Source organism: Leuresthes tenuis, unplaced genomic scaffold, assembly GCF_036924035.1.
Source record: "Leuresthes tenuis unplaced genomic scaffold, fLeuTen1.0.hap1 SCAF_21, whole genome shotgun sequence".
NCBI lineage: Eukaryota > Metazoa > Chordata > Actinopteri > Atheriniformes > Atherinopsidae > Leuresthes > Leuresthes tenuis.
In genome coordinates this window covers 31,832,188-31,853,822 of record NW_027325375.1, presented here as the reverse complement: position 1 = coordinate 31,853,822, position 21,635 = coordinate 31,832,188, and the positions used below count along the sequence as shown (strand labels likewise).

The window sequence follows — 21,635 nt, the reverse complement described above, 5'->3', positions numbered from 1 at the left end:
TAGGAAACTGCAGCAAACTGCAGGAAACAGACGCTGAAAATGATGAAAGATTAGATTTAAAATCTGAATACTGATGTTTGAACAGATGCTGAGAAGCTCCCAAGATTTCTGCTTCATTCATGTTCCAGAACTTTTTTATTCGTCCAGACAGAAGCCTCTGCTTCCTTGTTCTGTCCTCTCCTGCATCCTTTCCTCCTTTCCTCTCCTATATCCTTTCCTCCTTTCCTCTCCTGCATCCTTTCCTCCTTTCCTCTCCTGCATCCTTGCCTCCTTCCCTCTCCTGCATCCTTTCCTCCTTTCCTCTCCTGCATCCTTTCCTCCTTTCCTCTCCTATATCCTTTCCTCCTTTCCTCTCCTATATCCTTTCCTCCTTTCCTCTCCTGCATCCTTGCCTCCTTCCCTCTCCTGCATCCTTTCCTCCTTTCCTCTCCTGCATCCTTTCCTCCTTTCCTCTCCTATATCCTTTCCTCCTTCCCTCTCCTGCATCCTTTCCACTCCTGCATCCTTTCCTACTTCCCTCTCCTGCATCCTTTCCTCCTTTCCACTTCTGCATCCTTTCCTCCTTTCCTCTCCTATATCCTTTCCTCCTTCCCTCTCCTGCATCCTTTCCTACTTCCCTCTCCTGCATCCTTTCCTCCTTTCCTCTCCTATATCCTTTCCTCCTTCCCTCTCCTGCATCCTTTCCTCCTTTCCTATCCTGCATCCTTTCCTACTTCCCTCTCCTGCATCCTTTCCTCCTTTCCACTTCTGCATCCTTTCCTCTCCTGCATCCTTTCCTCCTTTCCTCTCCTGCATCCTTTCCTCCTTTCCACTTCTGCATCCTTTCCTCCTTTCCTCTCCTGCATCCTTTCCTCCTTTCCACTCCTGCATCCTTTCCTACTTCCCTCTCCTGCATCCTTGCCTCCTTCCCTCTCCTGCATCCTTTCCTCCTGTCCACTCCTGCATCCTTGCCTCCTGGCTCCTAGCTGTCCACCACCAGGACTTTACACTCTCTCTTGGCGATCTTGTCCAGTGACAGCAGAGTTTTGTCCTGCGGCGGCAGGTAAAGCGGTCGACCGACTGGGGAGCCGACAGGCGGCGTGATGGCCCGCCGCTCCATGGCGCTGCCCGTCCTGCCGCAAACACACACAGAAACACACTAAGCGTGTGAAGGGAAGTTAAGCCACGCTACTGTGGAGTCGGTGTTACCTCATGATGTGTGATCGAGACGGCTGCTGGTGGGAGAAGGACTGAGAGCGACCCAGACTGGCCTGGTGTCGGTCCAGCAGGTCTCGGACCGCCGGGCTGGACGGGCTGTTTTTACCTGAGTGGTGATGAGACAAAGCCACGCCTCTTTGATCGACATGATGCCTCTGAACACTTTAGGAATGTTTCACCATAAATCAGAACAAACAGACCTTATAAACAAAGTTAAAATGGGTTTTAATTTGGATCAGCATTCGACTCATAAGACGTAATGGATGCTTTCGTTCGTTCATCAAGTCGTTCGTTCACGAAGTCGTTCGTTCACGAAGTCGTTCTTTCAGGAAGTCGTTCGTTCATCAAGTCGTTCGTTCAGGAAGTCGTTCGTTCACGAAGTCGTTCGGTCATCAAGTCGTTCGTTCACGAAGTCGTTCGTTCACGAAGTCGTTCGTTCATCAAGTCGTTCGGTCACGAAGTCGTTCGTTCATGAAGTCGTTCGTTCACCAAGTCGTTCGTTCACCAAGTCGTTCGTTCATGAAGTCGTTCGTTCACCAAATCGTTCGTTCAGGAAGTCGTTCGTTCAGGAAGTCGTTCGTTCACGAAGTCGTTCGTTCACGAAGTCGTTCGTTCATGAAGTCGTACGTTCACGAAGTCGTTCGTTCACGAAGTCGTTCGTTCACGAAGTCGTTCGTTCACGAAGTCGTACGTTCACGAAGTCGTTCGTTCACGAAGTCGTTCGTTCACCAAGTCGTTCGTTCACCAAGTCGTTCGTTCACGAAGTCGTTCGTTCACGAAGTCGTTTGTTCAGGAAGTCGTTCGTTCACGAAGTCGTTCGGTCACGAAGTCGTTCGTTCATCAAGTCGTTCGTTCATCAAGTCGTTCGTTCACGAAGTCGTTCGTTCATCAAGTCGTTCGTTCATCAAGTCGATCATTCACGAAGTCGTTCGTTCACGAAGTCGTTTGTTCAGGAACTCGTTCGTTCACCAAGTCGTTCATTCACGAAGTCGTTCGTTCACGAAGTCGTTTGTTCAGGAAGTCGTTCGTTCACGAAGTCGTTCGGTCACGAAGTCGTTCGTTCATCAAGTCGTTCGTTCATCAAGTCGTTCGTTCACGAAGTCGTTCGTTCATCAAGTCGTTCGTTCATCAAGTCGATCATTCACGAAGTCGTTCGGTCACGAAGTCGTTCGTTCATGAAGTCGTTCGTTCACCAAGTCGTTCATTCACGAAGTCGTTCGTTCACGAAGTCGTTTGTTCAGGAACTCGTTCGTTCACGAAGTCGTTCGTTCATCAAGTCGTTCGTTCACGAAATCGTTCGTTCACGAAGTCGTTCGTTCATCAAGTCGTTCGTTCATCAAGTCGTTCGTTCACGAAATCGTTCGTTCACGAAGTCGTTCGTTCATCAAGTCGTTCGTTCATCAAGTCGTTCGTTCACGAAATCGTTCGTTCACGAAGTCGTTCGTTCAGGAAGTCGTTCGTTCACGAAGTCGTTCGTTCACGAAGTCGTTCGTTCACGAAGTCGTTCGTTCATCAAGTCGTTCGTTCACGAAGTCGTTCGGTCACGAAGTCGTTCGGTCACGAAGTCGTTCGGTCACGAAGTCGTTCGTTCACGAAGTCGTTCGTTCACGAAGTCGTTCGTTCATCAAGTCGTTCGTTCACGAAGTCGTTCGGTCACGAAGTCGTTCGGTCACGAAGTCGTTCGGTCATCAAGTCGTTCGTTCATCAAGTCGTTCGTTCAGGAAGTCGTTCGTTCATCAAGTCGTTCGTTCATCAAGTCGTTCGTTCATCAAGTCGTTCGTTCATCAAGTCGTTCGTTCACGAAGTCGTTCGTTCACGAAGTCGTTCGTTCACGAAGTCGTACGTCTATAAATGTTCTATATAAATGATTATATAAATGTCGATTTATATAATATAATATATATAATATATTATAATATTTATATAATATATAATGATATGTGTATAAATCGTTCTAAAATGTCCTAGTTTATTACAGGCACTTTGTTCCCAGCAGCCTGTCACAAAGACACATCATTTGTTCCCATTTCTTTTGTTGCATCTATGAAAAACAGCAAAGAAAACACAGTTTGACAGACAGAAAATAGGATTTCTGCAGCAACAAGGTGATTCCCAAAGAGCTGTTAGCTGTGGTGAATAAAGGAAAGTGAAAGTTCTCACGTGACAGCGGCCGAGCGTCAGGCGGAGGGTTGGAAACCGACGCTGTGAACTGGAGCTTTAACTTCATGTGTTGACTCAGCTGGAGAGGAAACAAGAGGAAACAATGAGCACCGGAGGAGGGGAATCAGGAGTCTGAGTGCTGGGTTCACGCACCTCGTACAGTCCAGGTTTGAGGATCTGGAAGGCGACGCTGAAGGACAGAGTGCTGCCTTTGCGGCAGTGACCGAGGTTACTGAGCGGCGTGTGACAGACGACCGCCGACAGCGTGGTGTCCTCACTTTGACCTCGACCTGAACACACACACAGTCACTCTCTGACACTTTTAAGCTTGTTTTCTTCATAAATCTCTGAGTTTGGGCCATTTCAGACTCTATGGAAGCTCCCTTCTTACCCTTTTTAAACCCCTGTCCAGTTCGTGTCAGATTTAGTGACCTGACACATAAACATGCTGAATTCTGTCCTCGCTGCAGCTGATTTCAGAGTATTACAGACAACTATCACCAGAGAATCTCAGGCAGGTTCTTCTTCTCTGGTGTTTAATGAGTCAGCAGAGATGGTTTGACTCTTGTTCTGTCAGATAACTAAGGAGAGCTGGACGACCAGTAAAGGGTTAAAAAGGTTATCATCAGTCCTGTGTTTCATGGCTTTGAGCCTCCCTAAAGGTGAAGGAAGAAGCCAAAATGATCATAAGCTGCATGTTTTTTTACATTCTACCCCTTTGGAGTTGAACAGCTTTCATCATGAGGTGCGTTTATTAACATTTCAACAGTCAGATCTAACCAAGAGGGAAGCTTTCCCTGTGAGTCGAACTGAAACATTTTAAACCAGAGAACTTCCTTCATACTGCTGGACAAACTGTGGTAAAACACACACTGACCCTCCGGAGTCCAGACGAGCCGGACGGCCAGGAAGTCCTGCAGGTTGTTGAGCAGCACATATTTCACCTTGAAGTGCTCCTTCACCCTGACGGTGCTCGGACAGCTGGCCGTCATGACGAACCGTGGCTGGTCCAGACGGATACTGGGCAGCCTGGGGAAGGATTGGACTCCGTGTTAGCCACAGATTCTACGAAGAAAGTCTTGTTTGGTCCCTTCTGCACCAGAACATCCTGCCCACATGCTCAGCCATACATGTGGATATGTTCCCCTGCATGAAAGGTACTACTATCTTCAGTAGGGGTCCTTAGGCAAGGCCTTACCCCATCTGCCTACCTGTAAGTCGCTTTGGATAAAAGCGTCTGCTAAATGCATAAACATAAACATGTTGTCACTTCCAGAATGGCGCCGCCCTGGTGGCAGCAGCCTGCAGCAGCACCTCTGGACAACCTGCGTCTTTCTTTGCATCTTCTTTAGAAAACACAGATTTCTGAAACATGTTTCTGAGCTGGATGCTGAGCTGCTGGAAGGACTTCTGCTGATGCGTAACCATGGCAGCAGGAAAGTTGTTGACCTGTTGGAGCAGCTAATTGAGCTTTTAAAAGTTCAAGAAATGCCTGGAATAATCCAGATGGAATAATCCAAGTCCGAATTAGTTGAAGAGGAGATGAATAGGATGCAGAGCAGGAACAAAATGGAGGAAAAGGAGAAAGTTTAAAGCATTTCTTCCCCTGATCATCAGGGGAAATGTGAGATCTCAATTACTGAGAAGGAGCGTCTCTGCAGCCCAGATGTTGAACTGCTGGCTGTGAGTTTCTGACTAGGTTGTCTGCTGAGAGTTCACCTGAGTCACCTGCTGACGCTGTGTGTGACATCATCAGCTGAGTTGTTGCTAAGCTACAGAAACAGCAGCCCAACCCACTGATGGAGACCTCTGAAGGTTTCTACCACACCTGCTACACTTCAGCTGGTTTAGATTTTATTTTGTTATCTGTAACAACAGCTGATCTTTAATAAAAATCCATACTGCAGGGATATAATTGGCCTTTTTTTAATTTAAAGGACCACAAAAACAACAAAGCAAAACAGTTTGGTTCAGGGCTGGAAACCAAAGTCGTAAACTGCGGTATCTCAGCGCCCTGGGAGCTCCAGGACAGTTTCAGGCCTGGAAACGGACATAATAAAAGACAATGTTCTTCAAAACGAGTCTGAAGCACATAGTTTGATGGTTCACAAACTTCTCTGGTGTTGCTTTAAGGTGCAGAGCGTTGAACAACATGCAATAATAACACCAAAAACACCTCGAACCTTCAGAAATGGTAAGAAACAAGAGAAAACTCAGCAGCGTGTTCTTTAGTTCTGCTGCAGTGTTTCTCAATGCCGGGGTTCATGACCCACCGCCCTGCATGTTTTAGATGGTTCCCTCCTCCACCACACCTGATTCAAATGATCAGCTCGTCACCAAGCTCTGCAGTGGCCTGATAAGGAGGAGGGAAACATCAAAAACATGCAGGGCAGTGGGTCATGAGGACCGGCATTGAGAAACACTCAGGATGAGCTCAGAGAAGCATTTCCACTCAACACAGTCCAGAAATGTGAGCTGAAGCTGTGTCACACCAGGAGGAAGCAACATATCATCAGAGAGAGGTGCAAAAGCTGCGATGGGACATTCTTTACCTGTAGTGGGTGTAGATGCAGTTGGTGAAAGGCATCTTGGGAGTTGACCACTGCAGCACAGCGACCAGAGGAACCTCCAGTCCCTAAAAAGCGTGCACATACTGTGAATAACCAGTTAAAGAACCACACTCTGCAGGAGGTGGAGCCTGAACAAACCTCGTTGGAGTCATCCTGCGGCGTGTCATTAAGGTGCAGCTGGAACAGGAAGTCGTGCTCCTCCAAAGCACCGAGCATGCTGGGAAGGCGGCAGGCCTGACTGTCCACGCGGCAGAAAGACGCCATGCCGACCTCACCGGACTGGTGGCTGCAGAACACGACAGGAAGCAGTCTACAAACCATCCAACTCAAAGTCTGTTTGTGTTTTTAACTGCTTTTACAGAGCTGCTGATGACTGATGATCAATTAATCAGAGCATTGATCAGCAGCTCCTGGCTGCTACTAACTGTGGAAACAGTGAGGGTTCACTTAGTTTCTCACACTGCTTCTGTGCTTTGGCTCAGTTTTAATACCTGCTGAGGAGCAGGTGAGTTTACAGGTAAATTTAAACTCCTTCTTAGGTCACAGAACCTGTTGTGTTGCATTATTTATGTTACTCTGGAAGTGCAACTTTTCCTCTGAAATAAACGTTTAATTTAGGCCTTCTAGGTGTGATTTAAGTTAAACGTCTGAAGCACTCAGCTGATATACATCAAGATTAAGTTCATGAAGAGAAAAACATCTCATGTTCAAACTCAACGAAAGCAAGAAGAAAAAGAACAGATGAAATTAGAATAAAAATGGAAAAAAAGTCTTTATCTTTATTTAGCTAAAATTACTTTTAAAGTTTAGCTAAAAACTGCCTTTTTCTTTTAACATTTGTCTATTTCAGTGTATATTTTCTGTATTCTTTTTAAAGACTTCTGGTTTTGGCGCTCCTGTCATTCCATACAGCGCACAGAAGGTGGCGTAAAAAGGAATAAATCATTCAAATGGAGCGAACCTGATGGAATAAAACCATCGATGGAACCAAAGGACGGGGATCTGAAACACCCCAAAATATCAGGATGATGCTAAATAAACTGAAAACAGGACATCAGACATGAAAAGAACCAAAGAACCCGGCATCTGAAGCAGAACCCGGGACGTACCACACGTTGTCCACCAGCAGCACGGAGCCGTCGGGCATCACGGGAAGGTACGAGGCGTTGAGGTTCGGTAAGATGCGAACGTCCCGAACGCTCACCTCCTCCTGAGAGGATTCGTTCAGAACTGAGAGGAGAAGGAGAGCTGCTCAAGTTCCTGATTCACATTTTATTTCATTTCTATGAACAGGTGGAGCTGCGCAGTACCAGGCTAGTGCTGCTCCAACAGGTGGAGCTGTGCAGTACCAGGCTAATGCTGCTCCAACAGGTGGAGCTGTGCAGTAGCCTGGTACTGCTGCTCCAACAGGTGGAGGTGTGCAGTAGCCTGGTACAGATCCAACAGGTGGAGCTGTGCAGTACCTGGCTAATGCTGCTCCAACAGGTGGAGGTGTGCAGTACCTGGCTAATGCTGCTCCAACAGGTGGAGCTGTGCAGTAGCTTGGTACCAGTGCTCCAACAGGTGGAGCTGTGCTGTACCAGGCTAATGCTGCTCCAACAGGTGGAGCTGTGCAGTAGCTTGGTACCAGTGCTCCAACAGGTGGAGCTGTGCAGTACCAGGCTAATGCTGCTCCAACAGGTGGAGCTGTGCAGTACCAGGCTAATGCTGCTCCAACAGGTGGAGCTGTGCAGTAGCCTGGAACCGCTGCTCCAACAGGTGGAGCTGTGCTGTAGCCTGGTACTGGTGCTCCAACAGGTGGAGCTGTGCTGTACCAGGCTAATGCTGCTCCAACAGGTGGAGCTGTATCTGGTCTGAAGCAGATCTTCAGCTCGAGCTCATCACCTGTAACAGAAGACCGGCGTCGTACCTTTCAGGATGGCGAGGTGCCTCCCAGAAACGGTCATCTGCTTACAGCGGACGGTTGGAGGCGGCAGGACGGTCAGTGTGGTGCTCACTGTGGGCGAGACGGGCCGAGGGTTTGAAACACAGAATGATTTCAGTTTGTTCCACATCTGAGAGGAGTCGTGAAAAGATTGTTTTTTATTTGTATGAATCAGAATCAGAAGTTTTTCAGCTGTTAGAATTGGTCATCAAGTCCAGGATTCCACCATCTGTTGTTAACCAGCTCTGTGATCCTCCTCCTTTACTGTTAGCGCTCTGTCTGCAGTCTCTGTCTGCCCGGATAGTCTTAAAGCTGAGCAGAGAGCTGTCAGAGTTGTTCTATTTTGTCTGCCAGTGATCTCAGATTTCCCCTCATGATCATCAAAGAAATGGTTTAAACTTCCTCCTCCTTTTCCTCCATTTTGTTCCTGCTCTCCATCCTAGACGTCTCCTCTTCAACTCTAGATTTAGGGTCTTATTCCGGGAATTTCTTGAGCTTTTAAAAGCTTAGTTTGATGCTCCAACAGGTGAACAACTTTCCTGTTGCCATGGTTACGCATCAGCAGAAGTCCTTCCAGCAGCTCAGCATCCAAATCAGCTCAGAAACGTGTTTCAGAAATCTGTGTTTTCGCAGAAAAAATCTAAAGAAGATGCAAAGAAAGACGCAGTTTGTCCAGAGCTGCTGTAGCAGCCTGCTGCCACCAGGGCGGCGCCATTCTGGAAAGCAATAAGTCAGTTTTTATGTAAATACTTGACAAATGCAGCCTTTATTCTAATCTTCTAGTTGCCAGCTCTCTGAGCCAATAGGAGCTTCTGATGAGTCCGAGGAGGAAATATAAGTCAAAGAGAGATACATTTCTGCTAAAGCTAGCTAACGATCTGACCAATGATCAGCTGGTGCTGGTAACTGCATGGCGAGCGATGCCAGATGAGAAGGTGACGACACATTCAACATGGCTACTCACTGGATCATCATCCTTCTTCTCAGTGTCAGAACAGAAGGTGTTTGGAGAGGTTCTTTCAGGAAGAGAGAGACTGCTCTGGTAGCATCTGTAGCTGGTTCCACCTTCATGGAACCACCAGTGAAAACAGTCTGGACTGAGACTGTCCTGGTTGTAGGGACGGCAGAACCAGGCAAGGTTCCTGAGAGGAACCCAGAGGTCCAGAAGGAGCATCAGCCTGTATGAGTTTAAGCAGCTGCTGCAGAGCCAGAAGTCTTTCTGCAGGCAGCATTAGACTGGATCTGATCTGGCCGCCGGTGGAGGTCCATGAGGAGAGGAGGGTCATGTGACTTTTTAAGTTGATGGAACAGCAGACGCTCCACTGGGTTCTGGGCCATCTGTGGGGGTTCACTGTTGGGAGACCTGCTAGACATAAGCATGTAGACAGATGACTGGATCCAAGGAAGTGGTTTATTTTTCCAAAGAGAGGGGCTCGAGTGTTGACCCCTGGGGCACTCCTCCAATCTGCATAATCTGGGACTGGATAGTGTAGTGGTATAATTGCCACCTTTCGCGTGGAAGATCTGAGTTCAAATCCCCTGCATGAAAGGTATTACCTCCAGTAGGGGTCCTTAGGGGTCTGTAAGTCGCTTTGGATAAAAGCGTCTGCTAAATGCATAAACATAACATAACAATCTGTAGGGGTTCTGTAGCAGGAGCTGGTGTCAAACTGGCTCAGATACAACCTGGTTTACTGATGTTGTAAAGAAACTGGTCATCAGCCATCACAGAGATGGATGAAGTGTGCTGAGATACTGGATCAAAGGCCTCAGGTAAAAGAGATGACATGTGTGTGTTTTACCCTGAGCTTTGAAGGTGTTGAGGTCATGCCTGAAGGTGTGTGTGGGTTCTCGTTGCTGCAGGACACTCAGGTAGCCGAGTTCCTGCACCTCCACCTTCTCTGCCTCCCTCTTCCACACTGTGACCATCACCTGCACAGGAGAGCAGCATCACTGACCAAAGACACCACACTGAGTCCTGAACAGCTGGATAAGTGCAGTTTATAATACAACCAAATTAAACTGAAACTGTTTAGTTTGCATTGTTGATGAACCCTTTAGAAGGTGGAACAATGTCTGGGGCATGAAGCTACCGGTTTGAGGGGAAATAAACTGACTCACAGCTCAGAAACGAGTATTTCTAAACGTGTTAGGAAACATTAGCTTCCTACACTTCTCCTCCAGCTCCTGTTTTAGATTTAATCAATTCATAATTATCCCTGTAGCATCATCTCAGGGAATTTCAAAGATACAGTCCAATTCAAGCCAATTACAATCCAATTCATTACATTTCAACCAGGATAACTGGTTCTGGTAACTCAGGATAGAGATACAGAGGATGCTTTTTCCATTTCATGGTGCAGCTCGACTCCGTTTGTGAACCTTTGTGTTTGAGGCGTTACTCACGTCTGGTCATATCTGAGCTGCCAGTCTTTTCTTTCCAGTTGCCTCGTGCACGCCTCGTGCACGCTCAGATACAGTCCAATTCAAGCCAATTACAATCCAATAGGACGGGGGATTGGATCGAAGAGAAGTTTCAGTGCATTTGACGCCACATAAACAAAACTGAAATGAACTAACAGTGAAGTCGACCTTTTCTGATAAAAGTTCTCGTGTCTGAAGTAAAAAGCAGAATCACATGACATCCAGGTGTTTGTGCCTTTAAGGCTGCTCATAGTTTGACTAACTGACTGATTTCAGGTGTTCTCACAGATAAGTAAAGCTCAGTGTCATCCGCATAGAAACGGTGATTTATCAGTGAAAATGACTGGAGGAGTAGTGGAGCTCTGTGGAACTTCATGACTTTAAACATACTTCTTCAGTCATATTTGGGAGATATGATACCACCTGGCATGTGGGAGACCTCTGTTCCTTTTTATTTGAAAACCTGGGGAGATTTAAGCTTCAACTTCCTAAATAATAAAGACACCATATAAAAGCTACTCTGCTTTCAGTCTGCCTTCTGCCTCCTTTGTGTTCTTCCATCGATTCTGAAATGTTCGAGCACAAAACCTTATCTGTAAAGATTTGTCCTCACAGAACGGCGTTTTCTCCTGACCTTTACTTTAAGGGTGCTGACGGGGAGTTTGTCCAGAGAGACGGTGAGCGGGAAGATGACTTCATCCGTCAAAACCACCGGCTCGTCCAGAGGAGACTGGGGAGAAATCAGCATTTAACTCACATTTAACTCAGGTAACTTTCACACATGCAGGAATTAACCTTCATGAAGACAGTAAAATTTAACTTGTTCCATTTGCTGATCTTTAGCAGGTTGGCGTGGATATTTCACTGCTGCATCTTAGCATCTTATCTTCATATCAAGACAACGTAGAGCTGAGGCCGACAGCAACCTCGTTACTTTCTTGGTAAAATTTTGATCCGATTATGGTTCTGGATGAAAACTGACTTTCCGAGCTCTTCCAAATGTGCCAGAAGTACTTCACACCATCTGTTTTAGACGTGGATCATCTCATCAATGTTTTATTCATAAGACAGAACAAAGCAGCTCAACAGCTTTTCATGCCAAGTATGACGATGCCTCAGGTTTCTCAACCACAAAGTGAACTGTTTGATATCAGACCTCTCTAGAAAGTTTAATTTTTAACTCTTTTTAATAACTCCAGGACCCTAAAGATGATCCTGAGCTGAACTTAACAGTTTCACCCTCATGCTGAAATATTTTACTGTTGAAACTCTGAACCTGCTGGTGGCCAGGCCGGTCAGGGGTGATCCATGACGTCAAAGTGTCCAACAGTTACAATAAAAACAGACCTTAAGGTAACACGGGGACTGGATAATGTAGTGGTGTTATTGCCACCTTCCATGTGGGAGACCTGAGTTCAAATCCCCTGCATGAAAGGTATTACCTCCAGTAGGGGTCCTTAGGCAAGACCCCCTTACCCTACCTGCCTACCTGTAAGTCGCTTTGGATGAAAGCATCTACTAAAAACATAAACATAAGACTTTACCTGATGTAAACTCTCTGTTTCCATCCACAGCCAAGCAGTTATCCTGGACTGAAATTAAAAACTATGCCTGTCAAAGTGAGCACTGATGGTTTATGATCCTAAGTTCAACCAATTCTTTTTCTACCAAAGTAGTCATTGCAGCCAGGGGAATCTGCCTCCTCTGGACGGATTCAGATGTTTGGACCCTGGCAAGGTGCGGATAAAAGGAGAAATCAGCCAAAGGGAGAAGGATTCATCTTCTGGGTGCAATGAATGAAAAATGAGTCGACAGGATAAGAAATGATTTGACCTCACAGTGATTTTTCTGTCTGGATCAAAGACTTGGACCAACTGACTGGACGATGTATCTTTAATTGTTCGGGTACCTGAACAGGTGCCCTGCGGAACTCCCTCAACGCCGTCCCAGACGAGTTGTGGATGAGCAATGGTTTGCAGTCCCTGAAGCTCCGACACCGGGAGTCCACCCTGCTGCCGAGTGCTGCGATCGCCGCCTCCGCCGCTGCGATGTAGTCGTCCTCGCCGTCCTCGTTGGCCTCGTCCCCGCTGCTCTGGTAGTCGTGGTGATGGTTGCCCCGGTGACGGTTGCTCTCACCTGGACTCACGCTGGCCACAGCGCACAGAGAGCCCGCCAGCTCCCTCCACGCACGGCTACTGGCCAATTCTGTCCCAAATCCATCGGCGACGCCTGCTGGAGGACAGGCATCATGGGCTCGGTTCTGCTAAATCGTCTGATTTGAGTCGTTTATCATGAGAGGCTTTTAAACACCTGTTTTCACCCTCATTTGGATGCAATCAGAGGACTTTAAATCTTGTTAAGTGTTTTTTTTCCTACTGTTTCTGAGCTGGGCCTCTTTAAATCGAGGCTAAAAACCTACTTATTTCAGATGGCTTTTAATACCCAGTAGAATGATGACACTTTTATCTCATCTTATTAAATTTTGCTGTATTTTAATGCTTTTACTGTTGTTTTATTGTTTTTTATTTATTCTTTTCTTTATTTATTATCTGCTGTAAAGCACTTTGGTACCGAAATGGATTGTTGTAAAGGGCTGTAGAAATAAATGACATTTATTTACATTTAAACTGCGTTTTGGCCCAATTTCCACTTCAATTTGAGCTCTAGTTTAATTCTCTATAAAGTACTTTGGTACTTTATAGTAGTTTTTGTTCCTTAAATAATGATAATAAAGTGTGATGTGTCGTGTGTTCATCTGAGGCTGGATTTACTGAGTTTTAACACCTGAAAAATAAAAAGATGTCCTGAGACCTAAAACTTTGGAGCTGAGCTCTTCATATGACACGGGTGGCTATATTAAATGTATTTTATGTTGTGTACATCAACATAAATGTGTTGCACATTGAGGTATAATACCAGTGTAATCATAGCTCCATATTGTGTTGTATATTTCTTGTATTTAACGCACGTGACTGACGTTAGAGTCTGCTACGGAAGACTATAAGGCACAATGAATCCCCTCAATGTTAAAAGTGCTATTTCTCACATTCACCTGCTTTTGCAAAAACAGTGAAGCTGAATTGTCATTAATATTAAACACATTAAGCTCGTGACAGAGCTAACTCCTTAACAACGTAAACAAACGAGCTGTGGATCACCAGAGAGAGTTTATCTTTTTCTCAGCCTCCCTTTTATCGGAAGCCTGCCGGACAGGGCATCTTCCCGGCTCCCCCCCCTCCTTACCGGGGCCCTGCTCTGTTGGCGTCGCCCCAGCGTCTCTGCAGCGCAGCACCAGCAGGAAGCGGACAGTCTCGCCCAGGTAGAGGTGGCTCCGGCGGGGCAAGGTGCGGTAGCGGGCCGGGTCCGACAGATCCGTGATGGGCACCGCCGGGAAATACATGAAATACTCGCACTGCGACTCCATCATCTGCACCATGGCGACGACCGGAGGAGGCTGAGCGAGCGGGACCAGGAGCAGAGTAAAGGGACGCAGACCCGAACAATGAAACACACACTTCCTGTTTCCACTTTCAAAATAAAATCAGATTTGACGTCACAGACTGTTGGTGCGGTGCCCCTAGTGGACATTTTATGATACTACAGCATTTTAACAACACTGTTTAAAATCTGGCCCAAGTGAAATAAAAACAATTATATTATATTATATTATATTATATTATATCATACTATATTATATTATATTATATTATATTATATTATATTATATTATATTATATTATATTATATTATATTATATTATATTATATTATATTATATTATATTATATTATACATTTCAAGGCTGACATCTTGTCATAGGATGCAAGATATATGTGTTATTAAATACTTTATGTGTGTTTTATCAACAATGCATTAATTATTGAATGCTCAAAAACATTGTTTAAAGTTATCTGTTGTAGACAAACAAACAATTAACAAAAAACTCTGAACTTTGAATTTATGCAGATTTATGAATCTCTTGGAAGAAGAGTGCAGAATTCCTCTTTTTCCCCGTTTAAATGTAATTATTTTTTATTCAGTTTAGATTTCATGAATGAGATTGAATCAGTTTTATTCATAAAGCACCAGTTCACGTAATCTGAGGCCACTTTACAACTATAAAGTAAAGAAATGCAACACAGTTAAATACAGTTAATTTCACCTGATTATTATCCTTTTGTTTAACATTTCCTTTTGTAAACAATAGGTTATAACACTGTAACAATATAATTTCTCTTTGCCATTGATAAGCTTAATTTTTTGATTTTATGACAATGAAAATTTCACATATTTCTCATGTCATGCTTTCATTCAAATTTGTACATAGTTTACTGTAGCCTGTAATGCAACAATGCAGCTTATACAGTATAAGTCAATAAAAGAAACTAGATTTAACAGTTAAGAACAACATGAAAACGTCACTCGGGGCTCCACAGATTTTCTTTACACTTTGTTGACATTATCGATAGTTAAACCCTTAAAACACAGGACACTTTTTCATTTGATAAAGATATAGCATTCTTAATTTAGTGCTGTTTGGCATAATTCAAACATAATGCTCATCAGTCATCATCCATGGAGCCTTTCCCAGCTGTCATTGGGCCAGAGGCAGGTCTCCAATCCATCACAGGGCCGAAAAACATAAATGTAAGTTAGCTTCTTTATATTTTGAATGATTCTATATTTTGTACAAATTAACGTGATTTAGCTAGCTCAATGAAGGACTAATAGCTTGTCTAGGTTTTCTTTTATTGGAGATATTGAGACCCACTTGTTTATGCAGTAACCGTATGGGGGATATTGGTGATTATCTGGCAGCCCTTTACTGGTTCCGGTCGCCAGGCAATTTGGACCAGCTCTGAGTTAAACTGACGGTATCACCGACAGATGTAGCGGTTGTTTGAACGGTTGTGAGACGGGAGGAGAGCAGTTGGGTTTACTTTATTTGACATCCGCCATTTTGTTCCTTCACGAACATCAGTTCGCTGAGGTCACTGGCGGGAAGCGGAGCTCGGTAATTCAACGGCTAATCTTTATTCGACACTTTCTCGCTTCGGAACATGACGGCACATCACCGAAAGACGTCAAAGTTGTGGGTAAGAACGTGAGCTTGCATCGTAAGTGTTCCCTAATGATAAAGTAGTGTAATTAATATGAAAAAGTACGTCAGCATATCTTCTGTAAGCTAGACATAGTTAGCCAAGACGAGACGTCATTCATCGTAATGGAGAAGCTGTCAGTGAGGAGATGTTAATAAATGACAGAAAATATGCAGATATATGTTATATTATCTCCTCTCAGAACACAGGAGTCGCAGGTCTTTGGATTCTGCCTAAACTACTGGGCTTAACTGCGTTTTATTGTGTTTCAAAGTAAAAAAAAAACTAATCAAGGCAACGGTCAACTTCTGTCTTCTGCATGTTGGAGATATAACAGCTATAGTGTACCATTAGCTGTTAGCTGACAAAATAAAACAGTGAAATTACTCTGAATACAGTACTGGGATATTTTTAGTGGACTATTTAGTTTAGCAGGTGGTTAAAATCTGTTTGAGCACTTTCACAGTGAATAAAGTTGGCACTTGTTATCATCTTGCCTAACTCCCAAAGCTTGGGGTGTCCAGTCTGCCATCTAATGTAGGTATTTTATAGACTAATATAGAAATCTACTCATCCCTGTAAAACTAAGTTTTCCTTAGATGTAGGATGCTTTGATTAGAGGAAGAGGTGCAAAAGCAAATTGTGGTTCTAGTTTTCTGAGAGTTGATGTCCCTGATTGCTTTGACAGTGGCATCTTATATTATTACAGATTTAAATTATTATTTAAATGTGTTTGATGCAGCTTTAAATCATCAGTCATTTAATCTGTATTGTGTAAAAATTCAGATCAGTACCCATTTCTTCATAATTTTCCAGGAAATCAGAAATTGAGTTAGGAGGCTTTTTTCTGCCTGAATGATTCATGGGTCAGTAGCTTAAAAATCACTTATTGCAGGTTTAAGATTCCCAAAAGGTTTAATGTAGAAACTCAACAACAAGTTTTCTGTTTTTAAAATACGAAAGGTCTTATATTTTGAGGAGATACTGAGAGTCCTGAGAAGTCATGTTTTAATACTGTAAATAAATAATAGAAATAAGCAAAACCAGTTCATAAAACACATCAAAACAGCAGCTGGAGAAGGTTTCACAGGTAAGTGTGCATTTTCTGCCCATTTTCTTGTCAAAGTTCTCAAAGGTGTGTTTTAGAAAATGTGAAATTATCCTGTCATAGAAAACATTTTCTTCGCATGATTTTTCTTCGAGAAAGATTTGATTCGTCTCTTAAAAGAGTCAGATAGAACATCTACTCTTGAAGTTATGGATTTAAATTGTGCCCTGCCGACGTCTTCTTTTTGGGAAATACATCAAAACGGTACCAGCGCATATACGCATCATTTAAAGCTCTCATCAGAACCGTAGATTTGGAACAAGAGGAAACATTATACCAGAAGTAGCGCCTTTAAGATGTCTCAGATTGGTAAGTGGAGTTTACTTCTTCTATGTGATATTTATTATTTATTTTTGTTAAATATTGGGAAGTGCACAGATATCTTCCCCTTCAAATGAGAGAAATGTGAATAAAAGTCGCTAAATATTTTTTTTTATTGCTTTACATATATTTAACATTCATTTAATCACTGAAGACGATTTGACTAATGTCTTGTTTTTGATTAATTTATTAAGAAATTGAAATTTTTAAGTACGATGTTTAGAACATTTCATCAGTTGTAGCGACGCCACAAGATTAAGAGTCCATGCTTTTCTATAGTACCGGAGAAAGATTAGGCAGTAAAAACAGGATGTTTGTTACTTATTAGTACTAATGATAGCTCAAAGTGTTTGTAGGCTGTTAATAATATGTATAGTCTCGTGATTTTTTTTAAAATATCAAAATATATATAATTTAACATGTTTTTAAGTGTTAATTCATACTGACTGACATGAACCAAGGAGTAAAAATTGCTATCTACAGCTGCGAGGGACACTCTAGGCTTGAGACAGCTATACTGCACCTGTACCACTGAAAAAAATAACTTAGAGACAACTGAGAAAGACTGAACACAAACAAAATGCAGCCAAAAATGTACTACCTACAAACTGCAGGTAGTAAAATATGTGTCTGCAGCACACTGTCAAACAGAAGTGCTCAAGAAGAAGGTGCAGGTCATAGTGTCAACACAGAGGGTAGCCAGCATTATACATCAGTGTTGTAGTACTCAAGTACTACTGTTGTAGTACACTTTTTGAAGATCTCGGCCTCGTCTCGGAATCAACTGCATTTTTACTCGTCTCGGACAAAGTTTGTTGTCACCGTTAACGGCGTGCATGTCAGTGACAGGCGAAGAGGTCGTGTGAAGATGTCAGCCAACTCGTCTGGAATGAAATTTGTTTACCTGAACCACAAAGAGTTTTTGTGCACAACTACAACCAAAAGAAAACACAACGCTAACAGAGACGGCTGGGACCACCTCCAACTTTTACCGGCACTTAGGAAGCAAAAAGAAAGGTAAGCTAAGAGTAAGTGAGATTTATTGAATACTAGCTAAACACGTTTGCTAACCATGTGTATATGCTTCAGGACACAGGTTTTATTTGTTTGCTAGTTATTGATCCCCTAGCTAGATGCGCAAGCATATTAGCACATTACCTCACTGCATTAGCTAACTTAATGTTACAATGGATGTAGCATTAAGTTAGCTTTGTGTGAGGAGTCAGGACGTGTTTTATTCCTACGTTATGTTTATTCTTGTGATTAAAAATGACGAGACAGCTAGGTGACGTAAAGCTATGTAGCTAATGTGTATATAGTTCTGTTACATCAACGTTATCTCTGACGTAAACATACACACCGCGCTCCCTCCTGGATGAGAGAGCTAGAGTCAGCAGTCTCCAGAGTGGAGACAGAGTAACATTAATGCTCCACTTCTATGAAATTCTACGTTAAATATGCTTAGCCTGGCTATAAGCATACATCACCCACTTTAAGAGTGCTAATTCTGGGGTTGAATACACAAACAAATAAATAACTTTATGTAGTCAGGTGCTAGAGGTAGTAGCTTACAACAAAGTGTTGTAGAAAGTTGTACAAATTGTTGTAGCTTACAACAAAGTGTTGCCTCTGTATGACTTGTTCTACTCGGCCACAGGCATCAGACCCAGATATATTATTAGATTCTACCTGCTCAGCTAATTCTAACAGTGTTTGCACAATTTGAGGGAGCGCCATGATCTGTGATACGTCCTCTAAAGACCCAGCAATTCAATCAATTTCCCGGCACATTTCTAATGTAATGCAATGCAGATGTGCACACCGCCCCCTACCGAACAAGAACGGTAGCTCGGTCAGCAGGGAGCTGAAGAAGAGCTGACGTCACTCTGCTGCACTGCTCAGATTGCTTTTTTGTTTTCGAATCACGGGCAGGACTTTGCAGGCAGACCAAGAAAACGAAAAAGCAATAATGTGCAGTCTTGAAGAAGAAAATGCAAATGCAAATGGGATGAGTGATTACTAATTTTATTTATGAGTCCAATAATTCAGCCACATTCTTAAAATGAAAAAGCATTTCTGCAAATGCATTTTAATTTGAATTATGGTCAAGATTCACTTCCATATGTATCTGTTTGTAATGTTGGATATGAATATATTGCTTATGCCGGCGATAGTGTGTTATTGCACGGAAAATCTGCACCAATCACAGCGCGCTTATTAGCTGAGTGAAGGCCAAGGTACCCCTGAACAAGCCCTGTCGGGGTTCTGTGTGCCCCTTTAAACCATTTTTTGAATTGTGCCTGTAAGTAAAGCTGAGGATTGAAGATCATCTGCCAGTTTCTTTCCTGGAGTATGCAAATGTCTTGTCTGTCCCTGCCTTGGAGTCTTCAGACATCCTGTGTGTCCTGGCGCCAGACTTGGAGTGACAGAGCCCTTGCAGGGCACTGAGTGACTCAGTGTGGTCACATGAGCGCCATCGGATCGGATTATTGGCTAAATTACAATAAGATTGAGTTATTCAGTTCATGGAGACACCTTAATCTGAAAAGAAATCAAATCGGATCGGGTTACTTGCTATCAAATTAAGACCCTGAGATAACTTGATCCAAGCGTGCACGAGCCTGGAGACGACAGTGGATCGGATCGAGCGTTCTGCGCATGCTCCAGATTTTTTCCCGCGATGGTCACCCGGAAGTCAAAGGAGACGATATTCCTGTTGTCGTCAGAAAGAAAGAAACAAGGCGATGGAGAACGTTGTGCATCGTCTGTGCCATAACCAGCTCATCACAGATGGAGAGGGACGCAGCTTCATCTCGCTCTGCGTTCGCCATCTTTCTGAATGCCTGAGTTTGTTGTTGTTGGTGGTGAAGACGTCAACAGGAAGTGGCTCTATTAGCGATAGCTGAAATGGGGACAGCGCCACCTATGGTGCCGGGGTATGACATGCTTTGTGCCAGTGATTCCATTCATTCACCACCATATATCCAAGGATAATTACCCTCAGATAAGGAGCAGAACCCAACTGTAGCTGTAATCCAGTTAATCTCATCTAGACCCACTGACTGACTCATCTGTTGTCTGCCCTCTCCCTTCTCCTCCTCACAGCCCATCAGCCTCTGGTGTAAGTTACCCCTGCAAAAAAATGAACACTTCCCTCCACTGTTTATGAGTTAATACATAGTTAATACGTCTACTTAACTATCAAGAAATAAGACACAGAATAGAAGCCAGTTCTTATGTTGTATTTTGTTTGACATTAGAGTCCCTTCTGATTATTATTGCAGGTGTGAAATTGTACTTTTCTGAGTATTTGCTTCTTTAATCTTTGTTAAACTCGACTACACATTACAAGAGGCAAAAGTATAGTTCTGTGATTCATAGATTTATTTGATGTTTTACTATACATTAGTGTTCACACAAGAGTTTGTGCATGATCTGCAGCTCAGATTTCATTGTGTTCTGTTGAAGTTGAATACATTTGGTGGGAAATCGGCGCAATTAATTGTCAAGTTCTGTTTTTAGTGTCAGCTGGGACGACAGAGATCACAGAAAAGCGTCTGCACTGACAACTGAGATTGAGCATGAGGACGGGTCTGATAGTCTGGTCTCTGAGACCATAGATGAGGGAACTCAGACATTTAGGTAGGATAATGAGACAAATATAAAGAAGAATTTGGATCCTTACAGCTAAAACCCTGTCTAGGTTTGAGGACACAGCTTTTAGCAGTGTGCTGTGTATAGTTGAGGACATACTGAGGCCCAGCTGCAACAGATGCAGCAGCAGCGTTTTACGGGCCTTCTTGGCTGATGCTTTGTCTGTGGAAGCCGACCTGGCTGCTACAATGATACCAAAATAGGAGAAAGTGACGGTGACACCTGCTAATGTAAACAGAGAATAAGTGGATGCCTTGTCATAAAGATTAGATCTTGGATCAAGAAAAACACTTTCTTTGCCACAAAAGTCCATCATCTGCAAGTCTTTAAAGCGAACATTTAACATTAGGCTTAACTGAGAGACAACATTTAGAGAACTGAACGTCCAAATTACACAAATAGTCAACCCTGTGTTTCTGATTGTAACAATGGCAGTATACCTCAGTGGATAGCACACAGCTATATATCTTTCCATACACATCACCACCAGTGTGAGAGGTGAGGTGAAGTGTGACAGATTGTTGAATGCTGTAATAGCAGCACATACAGGATACAGTAGTGTTACTCTACAGGCAGACAGTAGAAACATAGCCTGACTGTATGCCAGCTGCACAGTGTCTGCAAAAAGAAGGTTAGACAGAAGAACATAACGAGAAGTCTCCCGAAAAACCAGTTTACTCCTCAAAGTGAACAAAATGGTCCCATTAATGAAGAGAAACACACAGCATGGCAGTGTTGTTACAGTGGAAAGTAACACGATGCCCAGTAGCTCCAGATACTGAATTTCAACAGTAGTGTTGGTCTGAGTTTGATTGATGAAGGACATATTAAACTAACAATAAGTACATCCAAATTTCAAAAACAACAAAAACACAATAAGTAGTTTTTAACAGCAGCTTTTCACCTTAAGAGCAGAGGTGGTTACAGAGTTCATATTATCAAGTCAAACCCATCAATAAACCTTTGAGGCCAGAGCTGCTCTGCGTGGTTTACCTTCCCTTCAGATAGTTTTTATGTGCTCTGTCCACACAAACATAATTCCCGTGAGATCACTCTTCAGCACAAACAAGAGATGTGTTGGTAGTAAGAGGCCGAGATTCAAACTTTTGTGCAACCTCATTTAAAACACCATGACTGTACCTTTCCTTACCTCCTCCCATTTCTTCCAATTTCTCTAGT

At 43.5% G+C, this 21,635-nt stretch overlaps 2 protein-coding genes across 3 annotated transcripts; both read right to left on the bottom strand.

The window, feature by feature from the left end:
- Positions 1 to 13,782, bottom strand: trappc14 (trafficking protein particle complex subunit 14). Of its 2 annotated transcripts, none has more exons than XM_072375389.1 (13): positions 13,519 to 13,782; positions 12,185 to 12,507; positions 10,910 to 11,005; positions 9,654 to 9,783; positions 7,837 to 7,923; positions 7,037 to 7,157; positions 6,066 to 6,213; positions 5,910 to 5,992; positions 4,235 to 4,386; positions 3,511 to 3,647; positions 3,358 to 3,436; positions 1,189 to 1,303; positions 1 to 1,112 (listed from the first exon to the last, which is right to left on the bottom strand). In XM_072375389.1, the coding sequence occupies exons 1-13, from the start codon at positions 13,709 to 13,711 to the stop codon at positions 962 to 964; spliced, it is 1,815 nt and encodes a 604-aa protein (XP_072231490.1). In that variant the 5' UTR covers positions 13,712 to 13,782; the 3' UTR covers positions 1 to 961. The 2 variants fall into 2 exon arrangements, with proteins under 2 accessions (XP_072231490.1, XP_072231491.1); XM_072375390.1 differs by having other exon boundaries at positions 12,185 to 12,504.
- A 6,525-nt stretch (positions 13,783 to 20,307) lies between these two features.
- On the bottom strand, positions 20,308 to 21,282 carry LOC140279363 (odorant receptor 131-2-like). The gene has a single exon (XM_072374475.1). It carries the CDS (start codon positions 21,280 to 21,282, stop codon positions 20,308 to 20,310), a length of 975 nt encoding a protein of 324 aa, XP_072230576.1.
- Positions 21,283 to 21,635: the final 353 nt, after the last annotated feature.

Bases quoted from the DNA above. Each gene is read 5' to 3' on its own strand.
- trappc14 (XM_072375389.1), bottom strand. From the start codon at position 13,711: ATGGTGCAGATGATGGAGTCGCAGTGCGAGTATTTCATGTATTTCCCG. The intron at 7,924-9,653 runs GTAAAACACACA...TCTCGCCCACAG, and splicing joins CAACACCTTCAAAGCTCAGG to TGAGCACCACACTGACCGTC. The intron at 1,304-3,357 runs GTGAGAACTTTC...ATCACCACTCAG, and splicing joins TGACGCTCGGCCGCTGTCAC to GTAAAAACAGCCCGTCCAGC.
- LOC140279363 (XM_072374475.1), bottom strand. From the start codon at position 21,282: ATGTCCTTCATCAATCAAACTCAGACCAACACTACTGTTGAAATTCAG.